This window comes from Panulirus ornatus, chromosome 6, assembly GCF_036320965.1.
Source record: "Panulirus ornatus isolate Po-2019 chromosome 6, ASM3632096v1, whole genome shotgun sequence".
In the NCBI taxonomy this organism is placed as follows: Eukaryota; Metazoa; Arthropoda; class Malacostraca; order Decapoda; family Palinuridae; genus Panulirus; species Panulirus ornatus.
The window spans coordinates 50,011,183-50,029,094 of NC_092229.1; the positions used below are offsets into that span (position 1 = coordinate 50,011,183).

The window sequence follows — 17,912 nt, forward strand, 5'->3', positions numbered from 1 at the left end:
CCTAGAAGGACTTGTGTAACCCTGAATATATGAGTGGAAAGGTCTCCTAGAAGGACTTGTGTAACCCTGAATATATGAGTGGAAAAGTTTCCTAGAAGGAATGGTGTAACTTTGTATATATGTGTGGAAAGGTCTCTTAGAAGAAATTGTGAAACCATCTATAAGAAATTGTGTAACCATGTATATATGAGTGGAAAGGTCTCCTAGAAGGACTTGTGTAACCCTGAATATATGAGTGGAAAGGTCTCCTAGAAGGACTTGTGTAACCCTGAATATATGAGTGGAAAGGATTCCTAGATGGAAGTCAGTAATCTAGGATAAGAGTGGAAAGACCTCCTAGAAGAAACTGTGTAACCATGTATATATGAGTGGAGGGTCTCCTAGAAGGAACTGTGTGACCTAGTATATGAGTGGAAAGGTCTCCTAGAAGGACTTGTGTAACCCTGAATATATGAGTGGAAAGGTCTCCCAGCAGGAGCTGAATAACCTTGTATATATGAGTGGAAAAGTTTCCTAGAAGGAATGGTGTAACTTTGTATATGTGTGTGGAAAGGTCTCTTAGAAGAAATTGTGAAACCATCTATAAGAAATTGTGTAACCATGTATATATGAGTAACCATGTATATATGAGTGGAGGGTCTCCTAGAGAGAACTGTGTAACCATGTATATATGAGTGGAAATGGCTCATAAAGCAAACTGTGTAACCTTGTGCATATGAGCGGAAAGGTCTCCTGGAAGGTATTGTGTAACCTAGTGCATATGAGCAGATGTGTCACCTAGAAGGAATTGTGTAATCAAATACACAAGAGTGGAAAGGGTCCAAGGGGGAATTATGTAACCTTGTCTACATGAAAAGAAAGGTCTCCTAGAAGGATTTGTGTAACATAGTATATATGAATAGAAAGGTTGCCTAGAAGGAGCTGTGTTACTTTTCATATGAATGGAAAGAATTCTTTTAACATAGTTACATAGAGTGGAAAGGAATGGTATAACCCAGTACATACATATAAATGAAAATGCCTCCTAGAGAAAAGTGTGACCCGGTATGGTGTATATGAGTGGAAAGGATTCCTAGATGGAAGTCAGTAATCTAGGATAAGAGTGGAAAGACCTCCTAGAAGAAACTGTGTAACCTAGTACAGTATATATATGAGTGAAAGATCTCCTAGGAGGAACAGTCACAGTGTCACCTAGTTTATACGAGTGGCAAAGTCTTCTAGAAGAAATTGTAACATATTTTAACACGAAAATTAATAGTCTGGAAAAGGTTGGATATCAGAAAGCAAGATTCTTTTTACTGTTGAAAGTAAAATAAAAATGATAAAGTTCAAGAACTACAGGTAATCAAGAAAGAAGTTGCTGATATGAAAGAGTAGTGCACTGAAGTGGTGTGATCATGTGGAGAAAAATGTTGATTGGAAAACTGACCAAAAAATCTTTTGCATTAGGTGAATGAGTAGGTGCTCAATGGGAACAATGCTGAGGAGAAAGAAACAATAGATTATTGTGTGTGGTATGGATGTAGTTGACTCTTAAATGCTTGTCAATAACTTAAATAATTAAATGTTACTACAGTACAACAGGATTAATGATAAGTGTCATTAGTGTTCAATAGCATTAAAATTGGGAAGTTTTATATAACTCTGAGGAGCTGAGGTGAAGTTTACCTTCAAGAGTCAATGTATTAGAGATAGACATCAATATGAAAGCAAACAATTAGAGTACTAGTTATGGGTGACTATAAAGATGTAAGAAGGATAATGATAAAAAAAAAAGAGGAATATACGGTTTGGAGAAGCTGATGCAAGGACAGATGACCTAAATTGTTAAGAATGAAAAATTAGAAAGTATTACAAATTAAATGAAATCAAAAAGTTATAGAAAGAAAATTCAAGCAATGTATTCTGCTAAAATTAGTCCAAAAAGTTCTTTGATGGAAATGCATTTTTAGGCTTGACGATATTCTGATTTTCCCTTGATGCTACAATTCATTCTTTAGACAGAAAAAGAAAAAGACATGTAGGCTAATGTAACTTAGAAAATCTTAATATAATACTGAGTAACTTATTCCAATCACTGAATGAAGCAGTTATATTACAAACATTCAGAGGTAATCTACCTTAGAATCTATCATTCCTCTATACTGCAAGTTCTACGTTGCTCTTACTACCTTGAACTGCTAAGGTTCAGTTAATTTCACGTGCCGTTCAAACCACAAAAATAACATGTAACTATGCTTTTTCTATCAAGCTCTGATATGTATTGGTATAATGTACACAGTCAGATTTATAGATAATATGCAATATTCTATTCAGTCCTTGGAAATGAGAATCCATTGATCATCGATAAGTGCAGACCAATCCTTTGTCACACCCTAAGTTTACTTGACAGAAGCTATTTTCTATTGCAGTGAAGATTTCACTTGCTTAACTCCTGATTCCAAATACTAAATTCAGCAATATTATACAATTAATATGCTTGTAATATATGTATGTTACACACTGTAAATTGTCATTACCTAACTCTAAATCTCCAATTTCTCTTCTGCTTCTTGTTTAAAATTCTTTACACACCAGTCTTCTTTGCAAAGTCTTTTCCCCTAAACGTACTCTCCTCTGATCATCACTTACACATCTATTTGAACACTGTCTCAATTTTTTGTTTATTACAATAGAAGTTCTGTCCACTTGCAAAAGAATTTATATCTCTGCTATTGTACTTATATTAAACCTTTCTACCACTTATGATATCTACTTGAACTATTTTTTCCAGTATTTTTTTCATCTTTTAATACCCTATTTGTTTATTAACTTTTAGTCCAAATGTACAGCCTCCTTATTTTGCTTTAAATCCCTTTCACAAAAATCATTAAAAATCTACATAAACGTAGTCTTTTTCCTTCTCATATTTCCTTTCCACCATCATGTGGAATCTACTACTTTGTCTCTTCTCTCATTTTGCATATCTTCTCATGACACCTCCAGTCTACTTTTACCTTCCCTCTCAATCTTCTGATATACATCATGTTTCCACCACCACTGATGGCTCTGCTTTAGACTCAACTCACTGTACCTACTGATGAAAGTATGGTCATCAGTCCCCATCCACTCTGGTTCTTTGTTCTTGTCTTTTTCTCTGCCTTTCCTTTATTGTTCTCTTTCTGTTCTTTTTGCAGTCTGTAAAAAGAGTAACATTATAATTATTAAAATTTCTGTTGAAGGTTAAGGAGAATCAAGATATTAATACAATGGAAATTTTCAAGACAGAAAATTTGGAATAAGTTCATTTATGGTGATGTCATTGTGTGTGTGTGTGTGTGTGTGTGTGGGTGATTACTATTTGCACATTATATGGAGAGTTTTACACTCTTGTTGCCTTATCTTTTAACCTTGTACAAATGTATCACTTTAAACCTCTATAGTATGTACATGCACAAATCCCAGCCTAAGCCAAGTATCTATTTACTGACCAGTCCTGTAGGAAGGAAGAAAACTTGGGTTGGACAGGGGCCAAATGCCATGCCCAGGATTCAAACTCGTGCAAGCTTGATCCAGGTGGGCCTGCTACCTACACTACGGAGAAACGTGTGTGTGAGATAACCTATTTGTGTATACCTTAGTCTTCAACTTCTTAAAGCTATTTGCATTTACTACCTCCTTACCTAACTACTTTCATGCATCCATGCTCCTTTGAATAAAGCAGTTTCTGTTTTAGCTCTCTCTTAAACCATGTTCAAATTGTACATAAATTCCTGAGAGGTGTCCTTTAGTTCTCTATGTTCTCCACGTTTCAATAAACTGCTCAACTGACAACATAAGGTCAATTTAGCAAACAGAACACCATCGTGCCTGTTTAACAGTTTTCCTGTGGTGTTATGGTGATAGGGTGGGTTATTTATCCACCCAACCCAACATTAGATCCATCTTTATGGATGGTCTGATGGCTTTCAAGATGAATAATACAAATTCTGTTGTGTCAGTAGGGTTGGTAAACATGAATGCAAGATGCATTTCTTAATAATTGGGGTAGCTGCACTCTACGGAAATTTTTTTCTTTTTTACATAATTGCTGTTTCCCATGTCAACAAGGTTGTGCCAGGAAACAGACGAAGAATGGCCCATCCACTCAAATACATGTACATAAATGCCCATACATGTATATATACATATCAACATTATTATTATTATTATTATACTTCGTCGCTGTCTCCCGCGTTAGCGAGGTAGTGCAAGGAAACAGACGAAAGAATGGCCCAACCCACCCACACACACATGTATATACATAAACGCCCACACACGCACATATGGATACCTATACAATTCAACAGATATATACAAAGACATATACATATATACAAATGTTCATATTCATACATGCTGCCTTCATCCATTCCCGCTGCCATCCCGCCACACATGAAATGGCGCCCCCTCCCCCGCGTGCGTGCAAAGTAGCGCTAAGAAAAGACAACAAAGGCCACTTTCGTTCACACTCAGTCTCTAGCTGTTATGTGTTATGAACCACAACCACAGCTCCCTTTCCACATCCAGGCTCCACAAAACTTTCTATGGTTTACCCGACGCTTCCATTGACAGCACATCGACCCTGGTATACCACATCATTCCAATTCACTCTATTCCCTGCACGCCTTTCATCCTCCTGTATGTTCACACTCTAATCGCTCAAAATCTTTTTCACTCTGTCCTTCCACCTCCAATTTGGTCTCCCACTTCTCATTCCCTCCACCTCTGCCACATAAATCCTCTTTGTCAATCTTTCATTATTCATTCCCTCCATGTGACCAAACCATTTCAATACACCCTCTTCTGCTCTCTCAACCGCACTCTTTTTATTACCACACATCTCTCTTTACCCTTTCATTACTTAATCAAACCACCTCACACCACATATTGTCCTCAAACATCTCATTTCCAACACATCCACACTCCTCCCCACAACCCTATCTATAGCCCATGCCTTACAACCATATAACATTGTTGGAACCACTATTCCTTCAAACATACCCATTTTTGCTCTCCAAGATAACGTTCTCCCTTTCCACACATTCTTCAATGCTCCCAGAACCTTTGCCCCCTCCCCCACCCTGGGACTCGCTTCTGCTTCCATGGTTCCATCAACATATACATACACATGTACATATTTATACTTGCTTGCCTTCATCCATTCCTGTCACTACCCTGCCCCACAGGAAATAGCATTGCTACCCCCTGCTTCAGCAAGGTAGGGCTAGGAAAACAAACAAAAAGGCCACATTTGTTCACACTCAATCTCTAGCTGTCATGTGTAATGCACCGAAACTCTTGAAATAAAAAAAAAAAAAAAGATGCATTATATAAAAAATACATAAGATGCATTATAACGATTTAAGATCAGTATTCTCTACATCGTATACTTTTTTATTACACACATTGGGAAATATATACTGTGCAAGGAAAGCAGGGCTATCAATGTGAAGCATCAGAGAATTTGTTGTGTCATACAGTCTGACACAAAAATGTAAGAGATGACAATCGTAACTCATCTAATTTCACCATGTACTATCAGTATCATCGTGCATTTGTTGAGGTGAATTTCATTAACTATATATCTGACCAGTATTGGAGCCTGTTCCAAGTATCTAAAACACTCCTCTTTTCCATGTGTAGCAATGCAACAACCAACAAAACAAATAACCTAGTTTTTAGCAGATAACCTCATCATAGACAACCACGTCTCTGTTTTCTGTCCTCCCCATATGTACTTCTGTTTAAAAACTTGCCAAGTGATGTACGTTATTTCTGTTACTGCATTTAATAAAAAGACAACTTATTGCACTTAACAAAAAAGTTGTTGCATATGTAGAACAGCTTAAAGCCAGCCTAAGGTTGTGTCATTCCTTAAATCCTGCCCAAGGCTGTGTTACTCCTTAAAACTTGCCCAAGGCTGTGTATACTCTTAAAACTTGTCCAAGACTATGATAACCCTTAAAACTTACCCAAGGCTGTGTCTGTGTTAATCTTTTAAACCTACTAAGGGCTACGTGAACTCTTGATATACTTCCAAAGGTTATTCTTACTTCTCCTTCTCCTCCTCCTCCTCCGCTTTCGTTTCTTCCTCTTGTCACTGACAGAGTCACTGCCACTTCTTGAGTCCAAGGTTGTTCCCCGACTTTTGATGCTGTTCGGGTTTTCCCCAACATTGAATTCTGGTAGGACTGAGGTCCCTGCAGCCTCGGCTACTTCGTGTAGCACCGTCTGTGTCCGCATCTTCTGCCGCAGCTCATTCTGTTCTTCCCGCATCCGCTCACGATGGCGTTGGTACTTGTTCTTTTTGGTCCTGTAGTGCTGCTTGTTGCAGTCGTCGGGCTGAGTGTGATCTGCAGGGTAAATAAGAGTGGTGATCAAATCAGTACCTTCTAAATAGCAATGCCATCATTACCAACCTTCTGTGTGGTATGTGTGTGCGTGTGTGGTTCACCAGTGCAACGCAGCATAATAGGCCATGACCTTACTTAAGATAGGCCTTGAGAGTATAAGGTTCTGTGTAATATACTGAAAATCCCGATGTCTTGTGAAAAACATGAATGTGAGGGAATCACTCATGATAAATTGGGAAAATTGCCCATCACAATAGGCTGTTAGGAAGCTTACCCATCATGATAGGCTGTGGGCTTGCTGGTGGTGGGATGCTGGCTTCCTTAGTTCACACAGAAGTGAGTTAAGGCAAAAGGCACAGTCTTGGGCTTATTAATATACTACAGAAAGAGTTTACTTGTGGTGGTGAGGCATTTCACTGTTATAACAATGCTACAGCCTGACAGGATAGGATACCATTAACATATAACATAGCTGTTCATACAGGAGAGGAGCCATATGAAGGTTGACAATGCCAAAAAATCTTTTCCAATAAGAATTATTTGAAGAACACGAATAATCATACAGAAGAAAAGTCAAATGAATGTTTACAATGCCAAAATACCTTTATCCTGAAGGCTTATTTAATGCAGCACATGAATATGCATCCTGGAGAAAAGCTGCATTAATGTTCATGTTATCACAATTCCTTCTCCCCGGGAGGTACTTTAGAGAATTACATCACCATTCATATGTGAAACCAAAGGAACATCCAGTGCCAAAAGCCCTTTTCCCAGGGGTATCATCTTGTGCAGCACAGGAGAAAAGCCATATGAATTCACAGTGCCTAAAGACCTACTCCTTCAGGGGTGAGATATGAATATTTATTAAAGAGAGAAGACACTAATGTTCACATTACCAAAGACCTTTTGGGAAATGGTTTAGTAGAGCATCCAATCATTCACAGTGGAGTGAAGCCATTTTATTTTTCAGTGTTAAGTGACAATTCATTTCAGCACAAGACTGTTCATGATTTTCCCCTCAAAGGCTCAGTCATCTGTTCTTGACACTACCTTGCTAATGTGGAAAATGATGAATGTGTATGAAAAAAAGACTCCGTACAGGTAAGGAGCCATATGAATGTTCCTAGTACTAAATGACCTTTGACTCTAGAAGAATGTCTTTAAGCACATTGTTATTTAGATAGAGAAACCATTCACATGGCTACTAATCATTTTGGCCAAGGCTTCTACCACAAAGCTGATCAGGAATGCCACAGTTTCTCCCAAAGTGAGCATCACTGGTGAGAAGCTGCCATGCAAAAAGTTACCTGAGGATCATTTGATCTCACTTGCTGGTAAAAAAAATTTGGTGTTCTTGAAGAAAATGTAAATTGGTAATGGTGCAGAATCTCTTTTTCTGTAAAATGAACCATTATTCAAAACTGGCCAGAACTGCCTCTCAGCAACTTCATATTGTTGAGTTGAAGTTTAAATATGAAGAATCTTTCCTACAGATATATATAGGTAGTCCCAGGAAAATAAAGGAAAAAAAAAGGCTCCCTATCCACATCCAGGCCCCAAAAACCTTTCCATGGTTTACCTCAGACATTTCACATGTCCTGATTCAGTCCACTGACAGCACGTCGACCGTGGTATACCACTCTACCCTTGCACGCCTCTCACCCTTCTGTAGGTTCAGGCCCCGATTGCTCAAAATCTTTTTCACTCCATCCTTCCACCTCCAGTTTTGTCTGTTTTTCCTGGCGCTACCTCACTGAAGCAGAGGGTAGCGATGCTGTCTCCTGTAGGGTTGGGTAGTGCCAGGAATGGATGAAGGCAAACAAGTATGAATATGTACATGTGTATTTATGTCTTTGTATGTTATGTATATGTGTATATGTATATATATGGGCATTTATTTATATATGTGTAAATGAGTGGATAGGCCATTCTTCGTCTGTTTCCTAGTGCTACCTTGCTGATGTGGGAAACAGCGATTTTAATATATTTATTCAATAATATATTAATTTTTTTAGTGTACTTAGTCGCTGTCTCCCGCATTAGTGAGGTAGTGCAAGGAAACAGATGAAAGAATCGCCCAACCCACCCACATACACATGTATATACATAAGCGCCCACACATGCACATATACATACCAATACATTTCAAAATATATATGCAAAGACATATACACATGTACATATTTATACTTGCTGTCTTCATCCATTCCTATCACCACCCCACCATACATGAAATGGCACCCCCTCCCCCCCACAAATGCACGTGAGGTAGAGCTAGGAAAAAACAACAAAGGCTACATTTGTCCCACTCAGTCTAGCTGTCATGTGTAATGCACAGAAACCATAGCTCCCTTTCCACATCCAGGCCCCACAAAATTTTCCATAGTTTACCCCTGACGCTTCACATGCCCTGGTTCAATCTACTGACAGCACGTCGACCCTGGTATACCACATCGTTCCAATTCACTCTATTCCTTGCATGCCTTTCACCCTCCTGTATGTTCAGGCCCTGATCACTCAAAATATTTTTCACTCCATCCTTACACATCCAATTTTGTCTCTCACTTCTCCTCGTTCCTTCCACCTCTGACACATATATCCTCTTTGTCAATCTTTCCTCACTCATTCTCTCCATGCAACCAAACCATTTCAATACACCCTCTTCTACTCTCTCAACCACTCTTTTTTTTATTGCCACACATCTCTCTTACCCTTTCACTACTTACTCTATCAAACCACCTCACACCACATATTGTCCTCAAACACTTCATTTTGAACACATCCACCCTCTTCTGCACAACCCTATCTATAGCCCATGCCTTGCAACTATAAAATAGTGTTGGAACCACTATTCCTTCAAACATACCCATTTTTGCTCTCCGAGTTAACATTCCCCCTTTCCATTCTTCAACGCTCCTAGAAACTTCGCCCCCTCCCCCACCATGTGACTCACTTCCGCTTCCACTGTTCCATCCGCTGCTAAATCCACTCTCAGATATCTAAAACACTTCACTTCCTCCAGTTTTTTTCCATTCAAACTTACCTCCCAGTTTACTTGTCCCTCAATCCTACTAAACCTAATAACCTTGCTCTTATTCACATTTATTCTCAGCTTTCCTCTTTCACACACTTTACCAAACTCACTTACCAACTTCTGCAGTTTCTCACCCGAATCAGCCACCAGCGCAGTATCATCAGTGAACAACAACTGACTCACTTCCCAAGCCCCCTCATCGACAACAGACTGCATACTTACCCCTCTCTCCAAAACTCTTGCATTCACCTTGCATTCACCTCCCTATCAACCCCATCTATAAACAAATTAAACAGCCATGGAAACATTACGCACCCCTGCCGCAAACTGACATTCACTGGGAACCAATCACTTTCCTCTCTTCCTACTTGTACACATGCCTTACATCCTTGATAAAAAACTTTACTCTGCTTCTAGCAACTTACCTCCCACACCATATACTCTTAATACCTTCCACAGAGCATTTCTGTTAACTCTATCATATGCCTTCTCCAGATCCATAAATGCCACATATAAATCCATTTGTTTTTCTAAGTATTTCTCATATACATTCTTCAAAGGAAACACCTGATCCACACATCCTCTACCACTTCTGAAACCACACTCCTCTTCCCCAGTCTGATGCTCTGTGCATGCCTTCACCCTCTCAATCAATACCCTCTCATATAATTTCCCAGGAATACTCAATAAACTTATACCCCTGTAATTTGAGCACTCACCTTTATCCCCTTTACCTTTGTACAATGGCACTATGCATGCATTACGCCAATCCTCAGGCACTTCACTATGAACCATACATACAATGAATATTCTCACCAACCAGTCAACTACACAGTCATCCCCTTTTTTAAAAAATTTCACTGCAAAACCATCCAAACCTGCCGCCTTGCCAGCTTTCATCTTCCGTAGAGCTTTCAATACCTCTTCTCTGTTTACCAAACCATTCTCCATGACCCTCTCACTTTGCACACCACCTCGACCAAAACACCCTATATCTGCCACTCTATCATCAAATACATTCAACAAACCTTCAAAATACTCACTCCACCTCCTTCTCACCTCACCACTACTTGTTATTACCTCCCCATTAGCCCCCTTCACCGATGATTCCATTTGTTCTCTTGTCTTACACACTTTATTTACCTCTTTTCAAAACATCATCTTATTCTCCCTAAAATTTAACAATACTCTCTCATCCCAACTCCCATTTGCCCTCTTTTTCACCTCTTACACCCTTTCTCTTGACCTCCTGCCTCTTTCTTTTATACCTCTCCCAGTCATTTGCACTATTTCCCAGCAAAAGTTGTCCAAATGCCTCTCTCTTCTCTTTCACATACAATCTTACTTCTTCATCCCACCACTCACTACCCTTTCTAATCTGCCCACCTCCCACCTTTCTCATGCCAGAGGCATCTTTTGCGCAAGTCATCACTGCTTCCCTAAATACATCCCATTCCTCTTCCACTCCCCTTACGTCATTTGCTCTCACCTTTTTCCATTCTACACTCAATCTTTCCTGGTACTTCTTCACACAAGTTTCCTTTCCAAGCTCACTCACTCTCTTCACCTCAACATTCTCTCTTTTCTGAAAACCTCTACAAATCTTCACCTTCACCTCCAGAAGATAATGATTAGACATCCCTCCCGTTGCCCCTCTCAGCACATTAAAATCCAAAAGTCTCTTTCACGCACCTATCAATCAACACGTAATTCAATAAAGCTCTCTGGCCATCTCTCCTACTTACATACGTGTACTTATGTATTTTTATCTTTTTTATTTATTTTGCTTTGTCGCTGTCTCCCGCATTAGCGAGGTAGCGCAAGGAAACAGACGAAAGAATGGCCCAACCCACCCACATACACATGTATAAACATACACGTCCACACACGCAAATATATATACCTATACATCTCAAATGTACACATATATATACACACAGACATATACATATATACACATGTACATAATTCATACTGTCTGCCTTTATTTATTCCCATCGCCACCTCGCCACACATGGAATAACAACCCCCTGCCCCCTCATGTGTGCGAGGTAGTGCTAGGAAAAGACAACAAATGCCCTATTCGTTCACACTCAGTCTCTAGCTGTCATGTAATAATGCACCGAAACCACAGCTCCCTTTCCACATCCAGGCCCCACAGAACTTTCCATGGTTTACCTCAGACGCTTCACATGCCCTGGTTCAATCCATTGACAGCACGTCGACCCCGGTATACCACATCATTCCAATTCACTCTATTCCTTGCACGCCTTTCACCCTCCTGCATGTTCAGGCCCCAATCACTCAAAATCTTTTTCACTCCATCTTTCCACCTCCAATTTGGTCTCCCACTTCTCCTCGTTCCCTCAACCTCTGACACATATATCCTCTTGGTCAATCTTTCCTCACTCATTCTCTCCAAGTGACCAACCCATTTCAAAATGCCCTCTTCTGCTCTCTCAACCACACTCTTTTCAACCACACTCTTTTTATTTCCACACATCTCTCTTACCCTATTATTACTTACTCGATCAAACCACCTCACACCACATATTGTCCTCAAACATCTCATTTCCAGCACATCCACCCTCCTGCACACAACTCTATCCATAGCCCAAGCTCGCAACCATACAACATTGTTGGAACCACCATTCCTTCAAACATACCCATTTTTGCTTTCCGAGATAATGTTCTCGACTTCCAAACATTCTTCAAGGCTCCCAGAATTTTCGCCCCCTCACCCACCTTATGATTCACTTCCGCTTCCATGGTTCCACCCGCTGCCAGATCCACTCCCAGATATCTAAAACACTTTACTTCCTCCAGTTTTTCTCCATTCAAACTTACCTCCCAATTGACTTGACCCTCAACCCTACTTACTGTACCTAATCCTTGCTCTTATTCACAATTACTCTTAACTTTCTTCTTTCACACACTTTACCAAACTCAGTCACCAGCTTCTGCAGTTTCTCACATGAATCAGCCACCAGCGCTGTATCATCAATGAACAACAACTGACTCACTTCCCAAGCTCTCTCATCCACAACAGACTGCATACTTACCCCTCTTTCCAAAACTCTTGCATTCACCTCCCTAACAACCCCATCCATAAACAAATTAAACAACCATGGAGACATCACACACCCCTGCCGCAAACCTACATTCACAGAGAACCAATCACTTTCCTCTCTTCCTACACGTACACATACCTTACATCCTCGATAAAAACTTTTCACTGCTTCTAACAACTTGCCTCCCACACCATATATTCTTAATGCCTTCCACAGAGCATCTCTATCAACTCTATCATATGCCTTCTCCAGATCCATATGAGCTACTACAAATCCATTTGCTTTTCTAAGTATTTCTCACATACATTCTTCAAAGCAAACACCTGATCCACACATCCTCTACCGCTTCTGAAACCACACTGCTCTTCCCCAATCTGACGCTCTGTGCATGCCTTCACCCTCTCAATCAATACCCTCCCATATAATTTACCAGGAATACTCAACAAACTTATACCTCTGTAATCTGAGCACTCACTCTTATCCCCTTTGCCTTTGTATAATGGCACTATGCAAGCATTCCGCCAATCCTCAGGCACCTCAACATGAATCATACATACATTAAATAACCTTACCAACCAGTCAACAATACAATCACCCCCTTTTTTAAAAAATTCCACTGCAATACCATCCAAACCTGCTGCTTTGGCTTTCATCTTCCGCAAAGCTTTTACTACCTCTCCTCTGTTTACCAAATCATTTTCCTTAACCCTCTCATTTTGCACACCACCTCGACCAAAACACCCTATATCTGCCACTCTATCATCAAACACATTCAACAAACCTTCAAAATACTCACTCCATCTTCTCACATCACCACTACTTGTTATCACCTCCCCATTACGCCCCTTCACTGAAGTTCCCATTTGCTCCCTTGTCTTACACACCTTATTTACCTCCTTCCAGAACATCTTTTTATTCTCCCTAAAATTTACTGATAGTCTCTCACCCCAACTCTCATTTGCCCTCTTTTTCACCTCTTGCAGCCTTTCTCTTGACCTCCTGTCTCTTTCTTTTATACTTCTCCCACTCAATTGCATTTTTTCCCTACAAAAATCGTCCAAATGCCTCTCTCTTCTCTTTCACTAATACTCTTACTTCTTCATCCCACCACTCACTACCCTTTCTAAACAGCCCACCTCCCACTCTTCTCATGCCACAAGCATCTTTTGCGCAAGCCATCACTGCTTCCCTAAATACATCCCATTCCTCCCCCACTCCCCTTACTTCCATTGTTCTCACCTTTTTCCATTCTGTACACAGTCTCTCCTGGTACTTCCCCACACAGGTCTCCTTCCCAAGCTCACTTACTCTCACCACCTTCTTCACCCCAACATTCACTCCTCTTTTCTGAAAACCCATACTAATCTTCACCTTAGCCTCCACAAGATAATGATCAGACATCCCTCCAGTTGCACCTCTCAGCACATTAACATCCAAAAGTCTCTCTTTCGCACGCCTGTCAATTAACACGTAATCCAATAACGCTCTCTGGCCATCTCTCCTACTTACATAAGTATATATATATACTATTATTATTATACTTTGTTGCTGTCTCCCGCATTAGCAATGTAGCGCAAGGAAACAGACAAAAGAATGGTCCAACCCACCCACATACACATGTATATACATACATGTCTACACACACACATATATACATACCTATACATTTCTTAACGTATACATACATATATATATATATATATATATATATATATATATATATATATATATATATATATATTTTTTTTTTTTTTTTTTTTTTTTATACTTTGTCGCTGTCTCCCGCGTTTGCGAGGTAGCGCAAGGAAACAGACGAAAGAAATGGCCCAACCCCCCCCCCCATACACATGTACATACACACGTCCACACACGCAAATATACATACCTACACAGCTTTCCATGGTTTACCCCAGACGCTTCACATGCCTTGATTCAATCCACTGACAGCACGTCAACCCCTGTATACCACATGACTCCAATTCACTCTATTCCTTGCCCTCCTTTCACCCTCCTGCATGTTCAGGCCCCGATCACACAAAATCTTTTTCACTCCATCTTTCCACCTCCAATTTGGTCTCCCTCTTCTCCTCGTTCCCTCCACCTCCGACACATATATCCTCTTGGTCAATCTCTCCTCACTCATTCTCTCCATGTGCCCAAACCATTTCAAAACACCCTCTTCTGCTCTCTCAACCACGCTCTTTTTATTTCCACACATCTCTCTTACCCTTACGTTACTTACTCGGTCAAACCACCTCACACCACACATTGTCCTCAAACATCTCATTTCCAGCACATCCATCCTCCTGCGCACATCTCTATCCATAGCCCACGCCTCGCAACCATACAACATTGTTGGAACCACTATTCCCTCAAACATACCCATTTTCGCTTTCCGAGATAATGTTCTCGACTTCCACACATTTTTCAAGGCTCCCAAAATTTTCGCCCCCTCCCCCACCCTATGATCCACTTCCGCTTCCATGGTTCCATCCGCTGACAGATCCACTCCCAGATATCTAAAACACTTCACTTCCTCCAGTTTTTCTCCATTCAAACTCACCTCCCAATTGACTTGACCCTCACCCCTACTGTACCTAATAACCTTGCTCTTATTCACATTTACTCTCAACTTTCTTCTTCCACACACTTTACCAAACTCAGTCACCAGCTTCTGCAGTTTCTCACATGAATCAGCCACCAGCGCTGTATCATCAGCGAACAACAACTGACTCACTTCCCAAGCTCTCTCATCCCCAACAGACTTCATACTTGCCCCTCTTTCCAGGACTCTTGCAAAAAGCAAATGGATTTGTATGTAGCATTTATGGATCTGGAGAAGGCATATGATAGAGTTGATAGAGATGCTCTGTGGAAGGTATTAAGAATATATGGTGTGGGAGGCAAGTTGTTAGAAGCAGTGAAAAGTTTTTATCGAGGATGTAAGGCATGTGTACGTGTAGGAAGAGAGGAAAGTGATTGGTTCTCAGTGAATGTAGGTTTGCGGCAGGGGTGTGTGATGTCTCCATGGTTGTTTAATTTGTTTATGGATGGGGTTGTAAGGGAGGTAAATGCAAGAGTCCTGGATATATATATATATATATATATATATATAATACACAGACATATACATATATACACATGTACATAATTCATACTTGCTGCCTTTATTCATTCCCATCACCACCCTGCCTCACAAGAAATGACAACCCCCTCCCCGCCTATGCGCACGAGGTAGCATTAGGAAAAAACAAAGGCCACATTTGTTCACACTCACTCTCTAGCTGTCATGGATAATGCACCGTAACCACAGCTCCCTTTCCACATCCAGGCCACACAAAACATTCCATGGTTTACCCCAGACACTTCAAATGCCCTGGTTCAATCCACTGCCGGCACATCGACCCTGGTATACCACATCATTCCAATTCACTATTCCTTGCAAACCTTTCATCCTCCTGCAAGTTCAGGCCCCGATCGCTCAAAATCTTTTTCACTCCATCTTTCCACCTCCAATTTGGTCTCCCACTTCTCGTTACCTCCACCTCTGACACATATATCCTCTTGGTCAATCTTTCCTTACTCATTCTCTCCAAGTGACCAAACCATTTCAAAACACCCTCTTCTGCTCTCTCAACCACACTCTTTTTATTACCACACATCTCTCTTACCCTTTCATTACTTACTTGATCAAACCACTCACACCACATATTGTCCTCAAACATCTCATTTCCAACACATCCACCCTCCTCCGCACAACTCTATCTATATCCCACGCCTCGCAACCATATAACATTGTTGGAACCACTATTCCTTCAAACATACCCCTTTTTGCTTTCCGAGATAATGCTCTCTCCTTCCACACATTTTTCAATGTTCCCAGGACTTTCGCCCTCTCCCCAACCCTGTGACTCACTTCTGCTTCCATGGTTCCATCCGCTGCCAAATCCACTCCCAGATACCTAAAAAACACTTCACTTCCTCCAGTTTTTCTCCATTCAAACTTACCTCCTAATTGACTTGTCCCTCGTCCCTCAACCCTACTGTACCTAATAACCTTGCTCTTATTCACATTTACTCTCAACTTTCTTCTTTCGCACACTTTACCAAACTCAGTCACCAGCTTCTGCAGTTTCTCACCCAAATCAGCCACCAGCGTTGTATCATCAGCAAACAACAACTGACTCACTCCCCAAGCTCTCTCATCCACAACAGACTGCATACTTGCCCCTCTCTCCAAAACTCTTGCATTCACCTCCCTAACAACCCCATCCACAAACAAATAATGATCCTCCCACTGAGTCATTCTATGATTCATCAGCAAGTAAAGCAGCAACTTAAACAGCCAATAAACTTAGTCATGGATCCCCAAAATAAACATGACACATATGGTGAGTTTAGGGAAAACACTGCATTATCTTCATTTTCCTATGTAATGTGTTGATCATTTGTTTTTCATAATTTGTAAGTATGTACTGAGACACCTACTCCATTTCAAGTTATACGTTACTGCACCTACGGTGAGTATGATGGTATTTATTTCTGATTCTTTTACAACTTTTTTCATTGTAAGAATAATATTAACAAACAGTGTGCAAGAAGTCTCCACTTGCTTCATTGCTGGTGTATGGATGTAATATCCAAGTGTATATAGTTCAGAAAAAACAGCAAGTGATGATGAACTTATTTAGTTAAAATTAGGAGGATAGACAGATGAAGACATGAGATTGTGTGCTATGAAAAAAGTGATTGTTAAAGAGCATTAATGATAGTCTTGGAATAGTAGGGTCATGTACAGTATGTGGTAGATGATGGTTTGATCAAATGGATATATAGCAGTACAACAGAAGGTACAGGGATGGGAATTAAAATGCAGAAGAGTCATATGAACAGAAGTGGAAAGATTGACTAAGGGCCATGGATATTTCATGCATAGATGCAATAGATTTTCCCTGGGGATTGGGGAGAAAGAATACTTCCCACGTATTCCCTGCGTGTCGTAGAAGGCGACTAAAAGGGAAGGGAGTGGGGGGCTGGAAATCCTCCCCTCTCGTTTTTTTTTTTCTTTTTCCAAAAGAGGGAACAGAGAAGAGGGCCAGGTGAGGATATTCCCTCAAAGGCCCAGTCCTCTGTTCTTAACGCTACCTCGCTATCGCGGGAAATGGCGAATAGTATGAAAAAAAAAAAAAAAAAAGATGCAATAGAAGCATTTTGTGTACAGAGGTTCAAGTAAATGGAGATGCTGGTTTCATGGGTTCACATGATGTGTGTCAACTTGGTGTCTGGAGGAAAAAGTGCAAGTCCCTGTTCCATACATGACGAAATTCTGGTTGAAGAAAATAATTTGTGAACCAAGGCTACTCCATCATTGAAGACCATCAAAGAAACCAGGCGTAGCTCCTGAGACCAAATGGTATATATCGCCCACTGACT

General features: G+C 40.5%; 1 protein-coding gene across 2 annotated transcripts in view; it reads right to left on the minus strand.

The window, feature by feature from the left end:
* Nucleotides 1–377: 377 nt before the first annotated feature.
* The window catches only part of Fs (Follistatin), a 267,994-nt gene continuing 250,459 nt past the window's right edge, over nt 378–17,912 (minus strand). The window contains exons 7-8 of one of the 2 annotated variants that reach the window (XM_071662923.1): nt 6,075–6,374; nt 378–3,177 (exon numbers count right to left, since the gene is read on the minus strand). In XM_071662923.1, the coding sequence (XP_071519024.1) occupies nt 3,095–3,177; nt 6,075–6,374 (383 nt within the window). In that variant the 3' untranslated portion in view covers nt 378–3,094. Of the gene's footprint in view, nt 3,178–5,993; nt 6,375–17,912 lie in introns of both variants that reach the window. The other variant, XM_071662924.1, reaches the window with a different exon arrangement.